We start from the raw sequence: 21,683 nt of genomic DNA, 5'->3' as shown, positions 1-21,683 counted from the left end.
TTTTTAGTTTTAGTTTTAGGAATGTGTAAGGCATTTTGGTAAGCTGACAGTAAGGTCTAGGTCACAGACTCATCAAGCTGAAGTCCCTTCCTTCAAACTGTCCTCTTCCCCCTGGAGAAGGAAAAGAGAGGTGGGTTACTCAACTGGGTCTCGACCTTATTCTCGTGGCAGCTCAAGCATCAAAGCGTTTCACAGATGGGCCAGGTCCTGCCTTTTGAGAAGGGAGAACCATGACCACCATCTCCTGTGCTCCCAGAGCTTCCCAAAAGCCACCCAGATGGTTTCTGGCAGCAAGTGCCACCTTGTCTCCGGTTTTCAACCGCTGCCTGACACGCGCTTCCCCCTGCCCTCCACCAGCACCAAGGGGAGGGATGGCTGCGGCCACCACCAGTACCGTTTCCTGAAGCTGTTCTTTACACTTCTTCATTCTCCCTTTGGCCAGTTGGTCCTGGGTAACCTTCAGCCCCTCCTGTAGTTCGCTTGCTGCCTGGCCCCGGTTCTTTCTTTTTTTTTTTCCTAGTTTTTCCTACATGGGAGTCAAAAGAAGGCATCTGCCTGAGTCTCCTTTGGCCGTCTGGCGACACTCCCCCCTCCAAAACATCTCGGGTCACCTCAGGTCTCCACTGAGCTGCCTCGGTAGCCACAAGCCAGCGATGCACCACTGCTCCAGCGGCGTGCTCAGAGGCTCTACCTGGGAGGTGTCCTTTAAACACCCCTAAAAACCTCAAATCCAGCCACACCCCGGTGACAACAACAAAGCCACAAGCTCTACCTCCTGCACCAAGGGCTTCAGAGTCGAGAGGGAGCACCCACATCCTCGTGAGCACCCGCTGGCAGGGGCCACTGGGTTTCCTCTCTCACCTGAGGCTACCACCCAGCACGGTGCACCACCTAGGCTTCCCCCCCCACCCTCACACCCGGGGGGAGCAGGTTTGCAGGCGCTTGCCTGACCTGCAGCTGCTGCATCTGCCTCTCCAAGGCTGCCACTTTCATCTTCCAGCTCTTCCTCAGCTGCTTCTCTTGCTGCAGCACCTCTGACTTCTCAGAGAGCTCGTTCATCAGCTTGCCGCACCACTCCTGTAACCTGGCCACCTCAGCGTTTTGCCTGCACCAACAGAAGCAGCGTTATTGCAGCCCGCAGGCCAGTCAAGCATCCCTGGCGTTACCCGGGGGAACACATCCTCCTGTGGGCCTGATAACAGGGCTTGAAACATCTCAACGGTTGTGTTGGCCTGCTTCTCGGACACGCCTGGTCCTTCAGGGATGGGGTGGAAGGAGCTGACACATCAATTTCAAAAGCTCCGTTTCCATCACAGGAGACATTCCTTTCTCATGAAATAGAAGACGCAAGGGTCTGTGTTCCCAGACACAGGAGGAAGCACTCTAAGCAGCTGGAGTCTGCTCTGTAATTAATTGACCACTGTTAATCACCAGCCATTTCAGACTTTCTACAAAAAGAGAGTGCCAAATTCTTCCCCTAGCTCCTGGTTGCTCTGTATGCACCAGGCAGGTCTCGGTTCTCTGCAGCACCACTTCCATCAAAGAGCCAGCGACATTTCTTCTGAAGTTGGTAAGCACAAGCTCTCCAAAGTGTGGAGAAATGCTGCAGTGCCTTCTGGTCCCCTCTGCTCCCTCCGCTAGCATCAGCACAGGTGACTCCAAAGCAGAGAGGGCTTCCCCTGCCCTTCCACTTGGGAAAAGCATCCTTGTTTCCCCTGCCAGGCCCACAAAAGCCATTTGGCAATCTCTTCCTCACTCCCTCCTCTACCTCCACTTAGCTGGGGCATCTGTAGAAGCACCCTCAAGAAAGGGGGTGGCCAATCATGATGGACAGCCACCCCCAGGGCTTGCCAGAGGGCGGCCCCAGGCTCTGCCCCCCACCCCCACCCCTAGTCTTACTTGCTCTCCATCTGACTTCTGATCTGGCAGAAGGCATCGCTCAGGATGGAGTTCTCCTGCTGCAGGCGAGCCAGCTGCGTGTCGGGGCCATTCTCCAGCTGCTCCTGCAGGGTGCGGATCTAGGGAGAGACCAACAGGGGTTAATGCCGCCGCTGCCAGCCCCTCAGCTCTCCCCTGAGGAGCCCACTCCATGGGCAAGAGGGACTGGCAAGGAAGCCACAGCGAGGTGTCTGCTGATGCTGACAGCCCCTGCGGCTGCTGCATCCCGTGAGGATGCTCCCACATCCCTCTTCTAGCGTGAGCACCACGGCTCAGGAGCACTGCGGGGCTCTCGCCCCTCCCCGAGGCTCTGGTCCCCTCGTCCACCTCGGTCTTCTCCAAAAGACCAGGCAGCTGCCACCGAGGGCCAGCCGGCAGCCAGCGGAGGAAGCTGCAGAGCACCGCGTGGGGCTCACCTTGCCCTGCAGCTGCTGCGTTTCGCTGACATGGTCCTGGTAGCTGGCCTGCATGCGTGCCTGCACCGCTGCCATCTCCTGCTCGCGGGCCAGCAGCTGCTCCTTCAGCTTGCCCTCCAGGGTTGTCGCCTTGGCCCGCTCGGCCGCCAGCTCCTTCGAGGAGAGAAGCCACCCGGTCAGTTTCAGCGTAGGAACTTCCCTGCTTTAAGGGGACTAGAACCAAGTGGCCTCCTAGCTCAGAAGACTTTAAGAAGCGTAACCCTTTCGGCGCTGCCCCCAGGCCCAGCTACACCGTCCACACTTACATTTCCTCCTGCATTAAGCTTTGGGCTCCGTGGCCACTGGATGCCACTGTTGTTCCACATTGGGGCAGCTAAGAGACAGGAGTGAGGGCCTGGAATTTTATTCCCCTCCCCGGCCCCAGGATCAATATCATCACATCAAGTTTGCGGCAAAGCAGGAAAACTAAAAAAAGAAAACACCCCCACAAATGAAACACAGACTCCCCCTCCGCCCCCTGCCAAGGCAGGGGTGCTCTCTTGGCCGGCTGGGTGATGCCGTGCCGCTGCCCTGGGCTGCCTGCACAGGCCGGGGTTTAGCGCAGCACTCAGTGCACAGGGTGGCTTCGCCCTCTCCTCTCCTGCCTGCAGGCAGATGGACCTGCTGCAGCAGGGTCCTGGCGGCTGCGGGGCAGGAGGTGCTGAGCACGACGCGCCGGGGGTCCCTTCTGACTTCAACACCCAACGAGAGGTGGAGGCAAGGGGCTGAGTCAGGCAAGGCGGCTGTAAATAGGATCAGGCTCCTTAAAAAGGGACTGTTCAACACCTTCTCAGCTCAGGGGCTCTGGCAAGAGATGAGAAGGGCTTTACTGTCCTCCGTAGAGCAGCAGAAAGCTGCAGTCTCTTACGGGCACGGCTTTAGCCCGCTCCTGCTGCGGCTGCCAACAGGGCACGTGCCTCCCCGGGCTGGATCAGGCCCAGGAGAGGAGCTCAGGTGGGCATCTCCTCCCCTTTTTGGGGAGAAAACAGCAAATGAATGAAGGGCCCAGAGAACCCCTGGGCTTCACCTGCAAGGGCGGGTAAGACGTGGGGAGAGGGAGGCACACGGCGAGCCGTGAGGCGCAGAGCCTGTGCCAGGCGTGCCGGGAGGGCTGCGCGGCACTTACCTGACTCAGCTCCTCCACCTTGTTTCTGGCAGCGGCTGCAGCCTCCTGCTTAGTGGCGAGCTGCTTCTCCTTCTCCTCCAGCTGGCGTTTCAGGACAGTGACAGGGTCACCCTTCTGCTTGGCCTGCCGGCACAGGGTGGCACATCAGCGGGGACCACCACCTCCGCATCCAACCCCTCCACCCCACACGCACAGGGTCCTGCCCTCTGCTCCAGGGGAAAATTCAGCTCCCGTCTCTAAGGCTGACCCTCGGGGGACAGCCTGCCCGAAAACGGGCTGCCTTCGCCCCTCCGCACCCCCGGAGGCTTGGCCCAGCCCTGGTGGACACGACGCTGCTGGCAGCCCTACCGCGTGCCAGGTGTCCTGGACGATGCCCGCTTTCTCCGTCAGGATCTCGATGAGCTGCTGGGCCTCCCCCTCGCTGAACACCGTGCTGCTGACAGTGGACACAAGCGTCTTGTAGGGCAGGTAGAGGGGCCCATCCGAGTCCGCAGGTGCTGGGGAGGAGAGAGGAGGGTTTGGGAGCGCTTGAGCCAACGGCAGGGCTGAGTAGCATCACCTCAGTTGACTTCAACCCCATAACTGCCATTTCACGCCAGCAACCGCCCAGATTTCCACAGCCAAGTTTGATACCTCTCTAACTGAAAGCAACGTGACGAGCGCTGGGGACGGCGCCCACCACAGACAAGTGTTCCCTGAGCCAGCTGCCACCTCTGCCTGGCTCTGCTACTGCTCCTGCTGCCCTGCCACCACCCTCCATCACACTGAGCGATTCCAGCCGGAGCTGGGCACGCTTTGCTAAAGCCAGGGAGCAGAGACACGGTGGGCATCAGAAGCTGGACTCCATCGTGACACAGCCTCGCTGGGGGACTGTCGCTCCACGCAGCGGTGCCAGTGATGCAGAGCAGCAAGGTCATCTCCTGCCTTTCACCAGGCAGGTTCGTTCCAGCTCTTTGCTAAGGGAACGAGATGACTCCAGCCCTTCTCCGATCCCTCTGCCGGCTTACCCGACGGGGATATATGCAGAGGAACTTGGCCTTACCTGGCTCGCTCTTCTTCTTGGATGCAGCCACCTTCTTGACAGGTCCATTATGCTTCTGCTCCTCATGGGCTGGAAGAACATTGCTTTTCTTTATGGTGACAGAGCTGACCACTGGAGCACTTTGGTGCGCCTCTGGGACCTGTCCATTAGGTTTCTCTTGATTTTTCTTTCCTTTTCCTTTTTTCTCAACAGCTTCCTCTTTCTTCTTTTTCTCTTTTTCCTTCTTCTGAGTCTTCTTAAGCCCTTTGCCTTGCTTGGCCAAGGCTTCCTCAGAAGGACGGAGGACCTTCTCCACGAAGGTGAACACCAGGAAGATCCCGATGGCCGATACCAGCATCAAACCTCCAAAGAGCACAACCTTCAGCATCTGAGGGTCATAGACATCCATCCTGCCTTATTCTTCTGTGCCTGCAAGACACCAGAACAACAGTTAGTGGGGAAAACAAAGAGGCGCAACGGCCTCTCTGTGAGCAGCGAGTTTCCCATGTCCATCTGTGTTGTGTGGGCAACCTGCTGACACCCCCCGCCCCCTCCCAGGTTTGCGCTCCTCCGCTGCGCTGCCTGCACACAGTGCTCCAGCCACACCGCAGGGGCTGCTTGCACTGGCTGCAGCAAGCTCCAGAAGAACCAAAGAGGGGGAAGAAAAAAGCAGGGATGCAATCAGAGACAGCCACGAGCAAAGTGCCCATGCCATGTCCAATGGGACGCTTTTGCACGACCCTGGGCAATACCTGCAGCCCTGCGGCAGTAAGAGAGCCCGTTTCCAGACTGCCTGGTGCAGTTTGGCCAAGCCCTGGGCTCTCCCTGGGCCACCTGGCCTTATCTCTGCACCCAGGCGCAGGTGGAAGTGCATCCAGGGTCTCAGCTTTGGAATAAAACACCCCCCTGGAAGGGGAAAGCATGCACGGGAGAGCTTTCCCCAGCTTTGCAACAGCCCTGGCCGCCTCCCTTTGCCACCCGCACCCTGCGGCACTGCTGGCCTCTGCCCAGCCTGGCAGGGAGGACACACAGTGACCACATCCCACTGGGTCGCTGCTCCCAGCCTCCAGTGACGAGAACCACCCCAGCAATGATGCTACAGACGCCACACAGAGAACCAAGACGCTACCATCTCCTTGCAATGCAAACACCAGGAAAAGGCCTAAGTTCAAGCCAAAAAAAAGCAAAAGCGTGGTCATTAACCATCTCATCTCCCCAGCAGATGCCCACAGGAAGAAACGAGACTTGCAAAGGCAGCACTGGATGTGGTGCTTCTCTTTCCACCTCTGCTGTTAACTGGCGGGCATCCGTTCCCACCCTCCTCTCCATGCTCAGGTTCTCCACCCATAACACACGGAGCCACAACGGAGACTGTACTGCCTGGTCTGAGACCTGGCAGGCAGGGTGCAGCCCCATGCGGAGGAAGATGCTGCTGCCTCCACTCTTAATCGCTAACCGAACCCCGTCCCAAGTCTGGAAGCCAGTCTCTTCCCCGCTGTCCCACTCGTGCGTTTCCCCCATGGGCATCACCTCCACATGGCTCACAACCCCCCCGATGCTGCGGTCAGGCAGTTCATCTGCGCAGGGGCACTCCCCAGGAGGTGCCAGGCTGCGCTTTCTCGTGATCAATGCATCAAGCTCTCGGCTATCAGAAGTTCCCATCCCCGCGCTTAACTGTAAACATCATTGAATTTCCTCTTTAAGAGGTTGTGGGCTGGGGACGGAGGGAGTGGCTGGAAAGGGAGGAGGCAAAAATAAGAATAAAACTAAGGAGATCAGCATCTTTTCAAAACCTCAGTGCTCACAGGGAGAGACCTCAGAGCCTTTCCCTTTCTCACAGCCGACAGCGGCAAACTCACTCACAGCCGAATCTGCACTGGTGCAGCCAGGGGGTGACAGTGCAATGGAAACGTCGTCTCCAGCCCCCAGGGGGGTTGTTGAGGGCTGTTTCAATCAGCAGCCCAGCTCTCCCTGCCCGCCTCGCCAAGCATCCCAGACAAAGCAGCAGAGAGCCGGCAGGCGGGCAGGCTGCCAACGCCAGCTGGAACCAGCCTCCCTCCGGCAGGACCAACTTTCTACACCAGGGCACCGCGCGAGATCCCAGCTGATACTACAGGCATCGCTACCCCAGGTCCGTCCCAGTCGTTTGGGATTTCAGCGGCCTCAGCCGGCTCCATCCCAGCACAGCTGGTGCCAGCTCCCTCCCTCCTGACAACGCAGCATCACTTTGGGATGGTCCCCATCGGGACAGAGGGATTATTCCTAACCTGCAGGGTGAAAAGGGATGGATTTCCTCTTCCTGGCAGGAAACAGAAACGAGGGTCCAGAGAACATGTACCCATGTCCTTCTGCTGGCTTTAGGGCCAGACCAATGTGCCCCGGAGCTGACCGGGGCGGAGCTGAGCACCCTGCATTCCTCACCTGGCAACCCCAACAATGCGCTGGTACCAACAGAGCTGCTGACCTCACACTGCCACCACGTCAGACTTAGATCAAAATTCACCACACCAGCTTAGGGCAAGGGCGTCACTGATGGCTGGCAAATGCTCTCCAGCCCCGTCAGCTGCTCCTGCCACCTCCCAAAGCAGCTGGATGCTGGATTGGCCTTTGGTTTTTGGTTGTGGATGGCTGGGTTTTTTGAGATACTAGTGAGAGATGAGAACTTCACAAGTGAAATGCCCCGTGATGCAGCTCAAATGAGCTCTGGCTAAAACTTACACTGTCTGACTGAATTTTAGAGGCACTAGAACTGTGCGCAGGACAAGAGCAGGTTTTGCAGTGTCTGTGACACCATAGCTGTGCCACACAGAGCAGCACATCTGCACCATACAGGCTAGAAACCATTAGATTCCTTCTAGAGCTGCTGCTGTGGCAGAGGACGTTCAAGCCTGTGTCTGTTGAAAGACACGATCTCAAACATCCTGTGCAACAGTAGTAATTAACAATGCGCTTGATTTAGAGATGTGGTTGTGATTACTCATTTCAAAAGGCATTGCATCTCCATGTGGAGAAGCAAAGTTCTGTTCAGCCTGTCAGACACTGTTAACCAAGGAGTAAACATGTTGCTGCAGCATTCAGAGATTTCATGCTCAGTCGGCGTGGCTTGTAGCCAGGGAGCGCTGACCCCCTTCAGTTCCTCCTGCTGCACTGGGCCAAAATCTTGCAGCCTGCAAGACAGACAGGATCGTTGTGCAGCAGTGCCAGCCTTCACACGACAGCTGGCCAGTGGACTGGAACTAGCCAGGGAGGCTGTGCTGCACAGGTGGAAGTTAAAAAAAAAAAAGAAATCCTGAAGAAATTCAGCTTTTCTCCACATCAGATAGGCTTGGGTTGGGCTCCCTGATCTCCAAAAAAAGAATCCATTGTTGACCCCTTGGAGCAGCAAAGCCTTTCTGGTCTCTGCAGCCCAGATTCTCACTCTGATTCTTCCACCCACCTCTCCAGAGCCAGCGGGAGCTGAGTCAGCCATTGGAGCCTGCCTGCGTGTAGCTTCCTCACCCGCCATACCCAGGGTAGCCCTAGAAAGGAGAGATGCGCTCCTGAGAGAGCCTGCAGTGAAAAGGGGAACAGTCTGAGCACGGATGTAGTGAAAACGTTCTCCCCGGTATTTCTGCATTGCTATTTGGCGTGTAGCCAGATGTCTGCTCTGACACACGTCAGAGAAAACCATCCAAATGCCTAAGCCAAGGCAGGGCTTACCTGCTTGGTGACCCGATTGCCTCTTCTAATGTTACTACCAAGTACATTTGATTGATTACTAGCATGCTGGAATACCACATTGAGTGTTTTGCCTCTTTTTTTAGGCATAAAGCATGAATGCCAAGCAAATGGGCCAGAGGACCTGCCCCGAGCTTGCACTGCTGAGAAGCCAGGAGGCTCCCTGGTCGTAGCTTTTGAAGCACGTCCCGTGTAGATGTCATGCAGTGCCACAACTCTACAGGCATTCCTGCAGGAGCGGGCTGCAAACTAGGACCATGCGTGGCAATCAGTTAGCTGAGGGGAATGTGCTCGAGCTTGTCTAGACAACAATTAACATGATGAGGCGTGTTTACAGAGCACAGGGGAGTGGGAGACGGATGGAGCCAAGGACGGCGCCAAGGAAAGGTAACACCTTGCTGTTAATTGATGGTAGTTAACCACCAATCAGGGATTGCCTAGTATGTAATTCTTAGCTTAAAGAACCAATCTGTTTAAAGCACGCAGCTTCTGAAAACATGTATAAACTCATGATTGTGTACAATAAATCGGCAACTTGCTTGCATCAAGCTGCGTCCCGTCTCTTCATTCGCCGCACATTCCATGTTTTAATAGATCAGTTATGTAAAGCAACCATTCTAGGCAAGGGTTTCACTAACTGCAGGGAAGCTGTCTGGTAGAATAAAGCACATTTTGGAGATGTAGCTCGTATGTACAAATGACCCTCAACAAATCAAATCTAAGGATTTCTCTTGGTTTATTAATATTTGCATTGGTTGTCCAGTAGCCCAATACTGTCCCCAATGGATTAAAGCTAAAGGTCTCCAAAAATGTTGGTCCAACTCTGCAAAGTGTCAATGTATCATGGGATGAAAGGGGGGTGGGGGTGGGGGTGTGAGAACAAACTGGTTCCTGTTCTTAATTTTCTCAGTTGTAAAGAGCAAAATTCAGTCAGTCTTTTTGAGGCTGACGTGCGGAATTAGACTCTATAACTCGAAAGTTATAAAGTAGGTATGTTTATTGCGCGCAGATGCACGGGGGATCGCTCCTCCACAAGCGTGCATGCCCGAAGTGACGAACCATCCCACATTTATACAATGAAACAAATGAATATTCAATTAACGCCTATACATATTCGTTACCTAAACCCCGCTTCGTATGTTAATTAGCTTATCAGTCTGTTTCCTGGAATGTGGTGGTCTTGCAGGTTTGTAGGTGATTCATGTTCTTGTGACCATCCGTGACCATCCGATCTTCTCCAGCAAGGAGTGGTGATTCATGTCCTTGTGACCATCCCATCTTCTCCAGCAAGGAGACTTAGCACTCCCTCCCTCTAGATAGCATTGGAATATCTCTCATCCTTTTCTCATTCTTTTTTAAATAGCCCCTTTGTTAGAGGAAGTAGGGCAGGCGTCTCCCCATCCCCACTTTTGTTAGAGCATCACTGAGCACAGCAGCGAGGGAAAGCCCAGTCCAGTCATTCACTGCAGCGATGACGTGTCTGTTTTCTGGTTGCCAGTGAGAAACCTGCTCTCAAATGTGGGTGGCTGTTCCTTGCTGCTTGTTGGAAACAGCCCCCGCTACCCTGCAAGTGGTGCGGTGTCGTGGTTTAACCCCGGCTGGTAACCCAGTGCCACGCAGCCGCTCGCTCGCTCCCCCCTCAGCCAGAGGGATGGGGAGAGCTGGAAAGGAATGCAAAACTCAAAGGCTGAGGTAAGAACAATTTAATAATTGAAACAGAATAAAAATGGAAGAATAGCCACAACAGTGACAATAATAGTTATAATGAAAAGGGAGAGGGAAAGGAAGAAAGGAGCAGGTGGTGCACAACGCAACTGCTGGCCGCCCACCGGCTGATGCCCAGCCAGTCCCCAGGCAACAAGCCCCCTGCCCAGCCAGCCCCCAGGTACACAGAGAGCAGGCGTGCCGTCCCATGGCATGGAACACCTCTGCGGTTGGTTCGGGTCAGCGGACCTGGCAGTCTCCCCTCCCCAGCCCTTGCGCCCCTCCAGCCTTTTTGCTAGCGAGGCCTGAGGAACTGCAGTGCCTCACACCAAAGCCAAAAGACAGCACTGCGCTAGCCCCTAAGAAGGTAATTAACGCCATCCCAGCTGAAACCAGGACGTGCTGCTAACACATCTGGCGATACCCGAGCTCACTATGCTGAAGCAGAGCTGTATCCTGTTCCATAAAACAGGGAACTGATCTTCTGTGCAGGTGTCTGTCTTGCATAATTTCTGTCTAAGCGTCTGGACCAGTTACCTAGCGTCGTAGTACCTGACCACGCGCTATTCGCACACAGCAAGGGCATGCTGAGGGTTGGTTGTTTTGGTTTTTTTTCATTTTGTCTGTACAATGCAAACAGTGCAGGCAAATTGCATGTGACCAAGGGAATTTCAGCTTCTCCCTGCACCCCACTGCCAGTGTTCCTTGCACTCCAGAGCAAGGGGTTCAGACAAAGGATGCCTTTCTTAAGCAAGGCAGAAATGTATGAGACTTTGAACAACCAGCATGCCAAGAGATGTTTCCCACTACCAAACCACACCTCTTCAACTATGCCTATTAGTGGAGCTTTTTCTCTAACATGAGATTTGGTTTCTTTCCTATCCATCACACCTTCAGCTCCAGACCACAGTGTCAGGCATTCTACTGCTAAATCCAGCAGGCTGTTGAGGATGCGACAGTGCAGAAACACGTATAGCTCTATATACAAAGATACGTGCATGCAGATGTGTCTGCAGACGGAGATACCTAGCTAGATACAGGCACACACAGCGTGGATCTCTCTAGCAGCCTACTGGATTTGGCAAGCCCCTTCCTCTGAGTCCTTAGTTTGGGTTCCCGCCCACCCTTGGGCCTCTCTGCTCCCCTGAGCTGGTGCAGATGGGCCTCTGAAGAGCTGGCAGCTCCTCTGATGGGCCTGGGTCAGCTGGAGCAGGGTATTATTCCGTGTCCCACCCCACCTGCACCACGGTCTCCCCGTCTCTTTTGTGAAGGCAAGCAGAACAGCTTTTCTCACGTAACCCAAGACTTAACTCCTCAGTGCCTCAACACCTTCCAGCATGCATGTGGGTCAGATTTCTCACACTGTGTCACTTGTACCCGTTATTTACCCATAAACCCCCAAGAAATCGGCAAGACGACCTTTGGCTGTCCCAATCTCTCCTCATACCAGTGTCTGTTAACTTAACATTGCTGTTGGCTAACTGATTTCTTTTCACTTCTAAAACAGGTTAACATCACAGAATGCTTAAAGAAATAGCAGTGTGAAAGACAACTTCTTGATCTGCTTATAATTGTATCGTCTTTGCATGCCTTTTCCTAGCACAGCTAGTTTGAGAAGACTATGGAAACCACCATCAAACAGAGCTCCTCTACGTGACAGCCAGCAGCATGGCAGCACAAGGTGCAGGTGCTGGGAGGTATCAGGGTACCTAGAGAAGGCCCCTAGGACAAGGGGTGGACAACCAGTTGTTCAGCTTTTACTGTACCATCGGTTTGATTTATCCCTCCTCTCGCCCGCTGGTTACATATTGCCAGTAGCAGATGGTGTTGGCTCTTTGCACCTGCAAATGAAGTTGATTTTATAATTGTCTTTCTTGACACAGTCAACCTTGAATTTGCAAATTGCTTTTCATTGGTAGTACCGCCTCTCCCTAAGCATAAGCGCTACTTTAACTGAGGTTACTGTGATAGCTGATCATTGTACTACCTATTAACTATGATGAATTATTAATGATCAGTTATTACTATTAATCACTGCTATAAGCACAGCAAGGACAGTGACTGTTAGGAAGACAAGCAGCACAGTCCATGTTTTATTCAGGATAATCTGGACCACACACTAGTTGGGCCTTTTGAGCACAGCTGTGTATCACAAACAACAAGGACAATATTCACTTTTTATCTTCCTTGCAAATTCTGTTCTATTTGTAGAAACTGAGTACAAGTTCTGCTCCCACCTCACAGGCCCACCCCCAGATGTCTACAGCAATACCTTCATGTAGAATGGAGCTCCAGGCACCTTTACAAACAAACAAACAAGCAAGCTTCCTTCACATCTATAAACACCCGTGGCATCTACACGAATACTACTGCCAGTCACCTTCTGGCTGGTGAAGTGCCAATTGGCCATAGCCTTAGAGAAAGTTACCTTTTAACCTCCAGCTGTATTATCAAAATCCTGTGCATAAAACTGCGTTCCCTGTTGCAGGAATGAATAGACAGTTATTACCCAGCTCAAATGCTCCTCTTTAATGGCTCTTCATGAAACAGCATCATGCTTACCTATTTCTGGAGCATCCAGGCAAAAATAACCCTGTACAAAGCTAACAGTCCTTTCACAGCAACTAGGTAGCCACAGTAGAAATTATTTACCAAGGAATCCTAAATCACACAGGCCCATTCCAGCTCCCTTTTCCACATAATTCTTCAGAGCAATCTCATCAACAATGTGTCTTTGTATTTACTGTTCATAAACTCTGTTTTGTGCTGCCCTCTAATTTTCAGGAGTTGCAGGGCTGCTTCCCAGAAATACATCAATATCTCAGAGAAACTGGGATTTAAAACCTGGCTTGTTTCTTGGCATCCACAATGGCACTGAGCTTTCTCCCATCAAGAAAAGGACATACGTGGGGGATTTTTTGACTCATCTATTTGGGGGCAAGGAAGAAATTACTTTGAACATGGGCTGAATTTAATCTTCGCCTTATAAATGACTGGCTGTATTGCATTCCAGCTTCATCCCTGCAACAAAATCCTGCACCTGTATTTTGCCATCTGTCCTATGAGGGGCCCGAGCCACTGTGAGAAAGACCAGCTTTCATTTTGGACATGGAAGGCAAGATGTGTCGATGTTACGGGCATACAGACAGGAGCAAACAAGAGAAAAGTATGCACCAGAAGTGCAGGGGTAAAACGATGGATCACTGGCTTTTGCAATTTACCTGAACGTCCTTATGTCTAGATTATCTTCACTGATTAAGCCTTTCTTGGTGCTGTAGTAGAACCTTTGTCATTCTAGAAGTTTTTCACTTTAATAAGTTACTATGGCTCAGATGGTACATGGAAGAGTGCAGGGAAACTTCAGTGCTTTCATCAATAACGCTCAGCTGCTCAAAGGCCCAGGGTGATGAAGGGCATTGCCCTGGGTACATCTGTGTGTTGAAGCATGGCATTAGCAGTAGGGTAGCCTGGCAATTCCCTTTCAGCTATGAGTAATTCTGCTGGCACGTGCACTTTGCAGAAAAGCAAAACTGCTGACATACACAATGTGATTGTAGAGCATCATACACATCTTACCAAAAAAAAAAAAAAAGGGCTCCCAGGTTGAAGTTTGTCTTTCTTACTGCTTTCTACACTGACCGGACTTCTAAAAAATGGTGGAATCAGAAGTTAGATAACACTCAATATTACTGAATGGATACTATAAACTACGCCAGATGTTAACCTCTAGATAAAAAGGAAGCTGTCCCCTTCACCCATATAACAATCATCACTTACATTATAACAATAGCTAACTCTACCAAATATTTGAATTCTCTTCCATTTCTCATCAGAGACACTTTCCACTCAGATCCTGGCAATTTTAATTGAACGCGAGCTGATGACTTTTCGGGGAAGTGACCTTGAAAATCAGAAGCACAATTCTTCACAATGCTTCCCCAGTATAGTTACACAGAAGAATCTTAAGCCTTTTCAAAGGCCTCTTTGCACTTGCTAGACATAAGCTGCCCTTACGCCTGACTCTTGTATCCAGGATGAATTAGAACAAGCAGGAGAAGAAACATGGCAAAAAGCAAGGCCGTTTCCGCTCAGCGTTGATGAGTACGCACTTCCATGCATTTTGCACTTGCAGTTTAATCATGGAAATCATTCTGCACACTCCTACTGCTAATGACCTGATTGTTAGGAGAAAGGTGGGCCCCGGTCCTATTGACTGTTTACATCTTAATGTGCCCTGGTTTTGAAATCGATGTCCAGACTAGCTGAGGTTCTAGGTGTTACATTTCCTCTGCAGCATCACACACTTCCAATCAGCATCGGCTCTTTAGCCATAATCGCTTCCTGCCCTGGCTTCTGCTCGGCACTGCAACTTGCTGCAGAACAGAACCCCCCCAAACCTGGTCTGTGTGCATGAAATGGTATAGATGAAGTGGTATTTAAGTGGCACTTGGCAAGAACCGGTTATATTCGTTGGAAATGCTGTGAATGGGTTTGAAATGGTTGTAAATAGGTTTTCACTGTTGCATGTTTTTTCCTGGTCTTCTGCATGCATGTTGCTTTAAATGCAATTTTGACAATCTGTCCCCTGTATCTGAGGGCACTACGTCACCTGCATGTTCCATCAGTGCAAATACTGCAGATTCTTGCCATATGCCACCTGCAACTCTGGCCGCTTCACAGAAACGTCACAGCATTCATCTGCACACAGGTAGGTTTCCATCTGCATCATAAGCAGAGCTGAAGTCTGAAATTATACAAGTGAGAGTTCCAAAAGACTTAAGCGCAAAAGTCCAAAGCAAGAACCAACATTTTAAAATAACATTTTATGATAGAAAGCTTCCATATGAAATTCTAGTGCCCTAAAATATTTCTTGGTAGGGAATGTTTTCTCACAATTACTCAGTATTTCTTGTAATATGAATGGCATGCACAATAATTGTATCTGTGTTAGAGAAAACTTCCCTATAATGGGCACTGCTCTAAAACCTGACTTTGTCCACATTCAACAGGTTTGTGTTCTGCTTGCTCCTGCTTTTTGTGGATTTCACTACTTCAAATCCAGCTTCTTTCATTTCTCCGCCTGTATAATCTCCGCTTGTTTCTATGCAGAGCACTGTAATCACTGCTGAGAAAATTGGCACTAAAGATAAAACTAAAGTACAAAACAAAAAGATGATGGTGGGACAGCCAGTAAAGCTGTTTTGGTGGACAAAACCAGCGTATGCACATGCCCTTGTGCTCCCTTGAGTAATGAACACCTTTTATCAAAAAGTGCAGGTAGCAGACAAGGAGTTCAGCACTGAGTGAAATTTCTTGGCGTTCAGCAGCACCGTGCCTGATGTAAAGCTGAACGGCAGCAGCACGTTGTTCCACTCAAGTTCCAGAGTTTCTGGAACGTTCTGCAAGGCTCCAGGACGGAAGGTATTACCGCCTGGGTGAGGTCAGGCCCTTAGTGCTGGCAAGTAATTCTTGGCAAAAGTCTGAATGCTATTGTGTTTTCAGCTTTGATTTCCACCTTTGCCAGTGAAGCTTTTATTTTCTTCAGGGACAACATTGCTACCGGAAGAAATGTCAGCATTTCTGCCATAACTAAACACTACTACAAAAAAAAAGGCCCCAGAAAAGGTCCCCAGGACAGAATATAGCACACTGGAAGAGGCTGTTGGAACAGGACTTCCAGGACAAATGCCCGGCTCTTTGCTCTCTTCTGTCATATGTTTTTAACCTAAGCCTGGTACAAGTTTTCCCTCCCTCCCTCAAGGCTTGGCCCACACAGATAGCGCCTTCTGGCACATCTAGGTTTTGCGGTTTGTCTGTGCACACCCGATATATGAAGTATGTCTTATTATTTAAGCAACAGGGAAGCAAAGACTGATTTACGTGACACAGCTTTACTGGATCTTTACCGTGACTGAAGAACTCTTTTCCACTTAAAATAAGAACAATCCACAGATTTACTTTTGTGATTCTAATCAAGGAACTGCCGTTTCCCCAGCTAGAAAGCAGAAATAAGGACACAAATAGTAAAAATTAGTGGAGTTGCATGCACAGGTGCCAAAATGCACCACAGACCAAATATAACTGGCAAGCACAAACCGTCCTGACGTTTCACTGGCGTGACTCACATTCGTAGTTTCCAAGTCTCTTCAATCAAGGCTTCTACTTTCTTCAGAAGTGCCTTCATCATTGTTGTCATTTAATTCCTAAAGGAACAACAGCTCATGGCTTGGTATTTGTCATATTAACTGTGGAATTAATTAAATTCTTTCTTAACAATGCACAGAGAACTCAACCCTGGCATTTAGGATCATTTCTGTGTGAATCTGCAGAATAAAATTCTTAGCAGAGCGCAGATTCCTGCAGGAGAGACTCAGAGGTGGAATTATGTTACCACATTTGCTATGAAAGTAGTACAGCAGTGGCCATGAGAAATCATACGAACCACCTGTACTGTACCTTCAGCTCTAGCACAGTGTGTTTAATGTGTCTCTCAGCTGCTTTACTTATAAAACGGATTGAAGAATAAATGCTCCAGGAACTAAGGATGACAGGCTATAGTTGATAGCAGAGGTTGAGTCATACAGAAATTCTCCACTGTTAGAGTAAGTCCTCAAAACAGAATCCATGTTCTTTCAATCCAATAGGCCATGCAGTATTTGAAGAACTTTGGTTGCAAATACGTGGACATGGAGGCACTTCACATGGACTGCAACTAGGGACGTTGCCCTTGGACCACAGAAGATGGCTCCTGCATTGCTTCATGCACAACAAATGAATGTAACTCATCTTTTTATAAGACAAGTCAGTCATTTCGCTGGAGGCATCCTTTTCCAGTACTCATCAAGACTTGTCCTTTCACTCCATGATCTCTATTAAACAAACAAAAGGAGGAAGTGACCAGCCTAGGGCAATGCAGAAAACTTAATGGAATATGACAATTACCTCCAATTCAGCATTACTTCTTCTTGTCCTTAGCATCACCTTTCTCTGCCCTACTCATTTTGGGAAAATTGGTTTATGACTCTGCAAGGACTCACTGGATTTTAGGGAACATCGCCTGTTATTTATTGAATCTTTAATCTAGGCTTTTTGCAGGAAAAGACAGTTTCCAAGAGCACTATGGACTATGATGACCCTTTTCCTATCTCAGCAGGGCTCTTCACGTGCCGCAAGGAACCAGCTCAGCCATCCAGCCACAGTGGGCAGAACCACTGTAAATGCCTTCAAGTCTGAAAAGGGAGTTACTTTTTTTTTTGTTGAGGGAACTTTTCCATCAGAAAGAGTAAAGCACAGGCTTTTTGTAGACAATACTACTCCTCATCTCCCAGGAGACATTTGCTTTGCTACGTCTCTACAACCAGTGGGAATCGGCAGAGATCCTTTGCCCCAGCCAGCTGACACCCACTGACTGGCATTCCCCCACTCCGCACACAACGGTAATCTGTGGTGCTCTTTTTCCATTCCAGTCCTCTTTCGTACCTCCTCAGCATCAGAAATAACTTTTCCTCCCCAAAATTCAGCTCTACTTCATTTCCTCTCTGTTTTACCTTTTCACCACTTTCAACACTTTTGCTACGCTGGCTGCAGTGTGGGTTCACCTGGAGTCAAGATACATCCGCAGCCTTCACACCTGCTGAGCTTCCACCCTAGGCTCTTCCTCCTCCGGGGACTGATATCCTCTAGCTTTCTGTTTTAGTATCACTAATACAAGGCCATCACTCTATGTCCACATTCTGGTTTCAATCCCATTTATTTTTCCTGCTTTATTGAAATGAATCAAAGTAAATTAATGACATAAAAAATATTAACTTTCAGGGATGACCTATTTTTTAGCTGGACTGCACTACAGGTTTGATTCAATGAAAATAGTTTCAGGGTGGTTATAATTCAATAATGCATCAAATACTCTTCCTGAGTGCTTTCTTTCCACCACATACATACAGGGATCTAGCTATCCACTATGGATTAAAAGTTACTGTAAATTCACAAGACTATAATTTAATGTCATAATTTTTAAAAGCATATTGGGCCGTAGATTAAATTTCAAGATACCCCTTCTGACTGGGTGTAAGAGACTGTGCTGCTGAGACCCACCATCGCCACAGCAGATGTGTTGTCTCAGCATTGCTATGGCAGGAGACTCATGCCATCCCCACGGGGAACGATCTGTACATTGTTAAGGCAGGAAGATAACACCACCGGCACAGAAGGGATTTAAGGCAGGAGGGTAACACCGCTGCCACCGCAGAGATCGGTCTATACATTGTTAAAGGAGGAAACCGACGGACGCCATGGAGCAACGGGGGAGGCTGATCCTGCACAACCCAACCAAACCCCTGTGCACGTGCCCAGACTTGGGGTCAGGGGGTCAGGGTGCCCAGAGGCCCCTGAGGAGTGTTGGGCACGTACACCATTGCCGGGTGGAAGGTGTGGTGTAGCAGAACAGCTTGTAGCAACTCCATAAAAAATGGAACCAGCTAACATGGGACAGAACGTTCCCCCACCGGACTGGGGAACGAATCAGACCGTTGGGACGCTGCACTCCGGGGTGGTGGCTATTGCCTTGAACTCTTTCTTTTTCTTCCCTTATTTCTTTCCTTCCTTTCTCTCACTTTAGCTCTCGCGCTCTCTCCCTTTGCATTTGCAGATTTATTGTTAGGCAAATAAAGTTCCTTGGCTCTTGACTCTGTGTCTGTCTGTGTGTGTGTGTGTGCGCACGCGTGTGTGTGTGTCCGTGTCTCTGTGTGTCTGTGTGTATCTGTGTGTGTGTGTCTGTGTGTGTCTGTGTATCTCTGTGTGTGTGTCTGTGTGTGTGTGTCTCTGTGTGTGTGTGTCTGTGTGTGTGTCTGTGTATCTGTGTGTGTGTGTGTGTCTGTGTCTGTGTGTGTGTGTGTCTGTGTGTGTGTCTGTATATCTCTGTGTGTCTGTGTCTGTGTGTGTGTGTGTGTCTGTGTCTGTGTCTGTGTATCTCTGTCTGTGTCTGTGTCTGTGTGTGTGTCTCTGTGTGTGTGTGTGTGTGTGTGTGTGCGCCTGAGACGTGCCTTGGTGCGAAGTGAGTGCGGAGTCTGGATCCGCGGTTCTGTTTGCCCGTGAGGAAAACAGCCGAAGGACAAAGCGATCGAATTGAACAAGAGATGAGTCTCTGCAGAAGTTTACAAGTGTGACCTCCTGAGAGTGAAGGGCGGCGGCAGGGGTGGGAAGTGGTAAGAGAATTTACAGTGAGGCCCTCTCAGGATGAAATAACCCCTCTTTGGTGAAGCGTGTGCCCACACTTCTACAGATGTTCATGATGTTTCCCCCACTGAAGTACGGGGCGAAGATTTCTATAAACTGGATGACTTTTGGGCACCTATCATGCTCGCCCAGCTGCCTGAGGGCGAGAATGGGCAAAAAATCAGTGGTTCCAACCGCAGAGTATAGTGGATAGGATCACGATATTGCAGAAGGAAGCTAAAGTTAGGCCTGGCAAGGGAAAAATCCGTAATTTGTGCAGTTTTAGGGGCAAGTTTGCAGCAGCCATAGAAGATAGGAGCCAAAGATTGTGTCAAGATGATGCCATGGTAGATTCCTTGAAAATGGCAGTTAAAACACTGCCAGAGCAGTTAGAAAAGACCAAACAGCTATTAGAGCAGGAGAGAAACCAGAACGCTTTGTTAAAAGACACATTAAGAGAAGAATTGTGGAAACAAAGTGACTCGTTTGGGGAGGTGGAGTTGAAGTTAACAGAGAAAGGGATTAGACAAATACAGGCCCAGGGGGAAAAAGAGGCAGCAGAAAACCCTCCTCACATGTATCCCCCGGTTAAGACTGAGTGTTTGTATGAGACAGACAACGACACTTGTGCCCAAATTGTGCCCAAATGGTTATTAAAGAGGCTCCGTTTACAGCAACTGAGTTAGTAAAATTAAGGAAGGATTTTGCAAAGACTCCAAAAGAATCTGAAACAGAACATGTTTGGAAAGTGTCCTTGTCAGGAGGGGATGGGATTTTGTTGTCAGAGAAGGAAGCAGAAGGATCCTGGGGCCCAGGTGTGTTTTTAACTGCTGGCAACCATCAGGCCCCATGGTCATTAACGCAGAGGGCAGCGTATTGGGCCGGGGGAGTGAACCCTCTGGAAGGGGAGACCCCCTAGCCGTAACAGGTGAGGTGGATCAGCTGGTAGGAAGTGTACAAAAGGCAGCTTGTCTGCAGATGATGTATGGCAGGAGGCTTGAATCTCGCCAGGGCTCCCCCATGATGGTGCCTGTGGACCCAGAAGGGATGACTCCTCTAATTCCAGGACTTCCTGATTCTTTAAAACCCACTGGGATCCAGCTACAGGGGAAAATACAAAATACCCCCATATCAGGCAGAGTTATGTGAGGGGAAATTGCTCAACAGCTAATTAACTCTGGGACAAAATACGGTCCCGTTGGTAGGTCCTGGCAAAGACCTGAAACGAGAGCCGCAGAACTGCGGGAAAAGCTGAGGGACGCTTAGCACAGGCTCAGGGAAGTCAGAATTCTAAATCGGTCCGATGTACTGATCCTGGGGGAGGGAGACCCCTAAGCCGGCAGGACTGGTGGCAGCTGGGGCTCCAGAGAGGTATTCACTGGGATCTAATGGATGGGCTCCCGACCCAGAGACTGGAGAAATCTGTACAGACATGGTCAGGGCACAAAGTTAGTTTCAAGCCACCCCCTAGTGCCCCACCATCAATAGGCATCGGGGAAAAAGCTGATGAAGTAAAGAAACTATCCTCCATCCCCCGAAGGTGGGGGGGGAAGGGAGGGTGAATGTTTATTAGGCAACTCACCTTAAATTTGAGAGGAGATTTAATGATTACAGTGGCCGTTGGAACACAGAAAAAACCAGTACTGACACAGGAGCACAAATCACTGCACTGACGCAGAGTGAGGCAGAGCAATGTGGAATTCTGACTTTGCCTAAAACCCCAATTGTCCTAAATGCTTTAGGGAAAACTCAGTCGGTCCCTGTGGCCTTGGTAACATTATGGATGCCTGGGGAGGCAGACCCAGGTAACACCCAGGCTGCAAAAGGCCCTTTCCCAACAAATCTTTTGGGCATAGATGTGCTGAAGGGCAGGCAGTGGTATGATACCCAGGGGAATGCATGGTCCTTTGGCACTCCTCAGATCAGAGAATTAGCTGAAACGTCCTGGGCAGAAGTGCGCCTGTTGCAAGCAGCACCTACGCTCCCCCCTTCCAGGATGACTGATGTGACAGCCTGTCCCTTGCCGTTAGGGGCCCGGAGGGGATAGCTCCTGTGACTGAGGATCTTAAACACCAGGACATTTTAACATTCACCCGCTCCCCATACAATTCCCCAGTGTGGCCAGTTGGTAAATCAAATGGGAAGTGGAGACTGACTGTAGATGATCGTCGACTTAATGCAGACACTGGTCCCTTGGCAGCAGCGGTGCCTAACGGAGCTGAGCGCATCTCACTCGTTCAGGAGCAGGCTCATGCGGTGATGGCCACAGCTGATGCGAAAGAGATGTTTGTCATGGGTCCCCAGCAAGAGGAGGACCGTGATCGTTTTGCTTTCACATGGGAGGGACAGCAGTACAGCTTCACTCGCCTCCCTCAGGGATATAAACATTCTCCCACCTTAGCACATCATGCTTCGGCACGAGAATGAGCCCAAATTCTCCCAGAACTGGGAGTTAGAGTTTATCAATACATCGATGATGTTTTGATAGGAGGGGATGAAATTATTCCAG

At 50.3% G+C, this 21,683-nt stretch overlaps 1 protein-coding gene across 1 annotated transcript in view; it reads right to left on the bottom strand.

Moving 5' to 3' along the window:
* Window positions 1-520: 520 nt before the first annotated feature.
* The window catches only part of LOC308057760 (ribosome-binding protein 1-like), a 33,034-nt gene continuing 11,871 nt past the window's right edge, over window positions 521-21,683 (bottom strand). Inside the window, exons 2-7 of the mRNA XM_080411812.1 lie at window positions 4,562-5,053; window positions 3,868-4,016; window positions 3,520-3,642; window positions 2,355-2,507; window positions 1,900-2,018; window positions 521-1,105 (exon numbers count right to left, since the gene is read on the bottom strand). Coding sequence (XP_080267938.1) covers window positions 892-1,105; window positions 1,900-2,018; window positions 2,355-2,507; window positions 3,520-3,642; window positions 3,868-4,016; window positions 4,562-4,949 — 1,146 coding nt within the window. The 5' untranslated portion in view covers window positions 4,950-5,053 and the 3' untranslated portion in view covers window positions 521-891. The remainder of the gene's footprint in view (window positions 1,106-1,899; window positions 2,019-2,354; window positions 2,508-3,519; window positions 3,643-3,867; window positions 4,017-4,561; window positions 5,054-21,683) is intronic.

Source organism: Falco punctatus (genome assembly GCF_963210335.1).
Source record: "Falco punctatus genome assembly, contig: scaffold_35, whole genome shotgun sequence".
Taxonomy (NCBI): Eukaryota; Metazoa; Chordata; class Aves; order Falconiformes; family Falconidae; genus Falco; species Falco punctatus.
The sequence above is the reverse complement of the archived record's forward strand: the minus strand, read 5'-3'. Positions and strand labels throughout refer to the sequence as shown.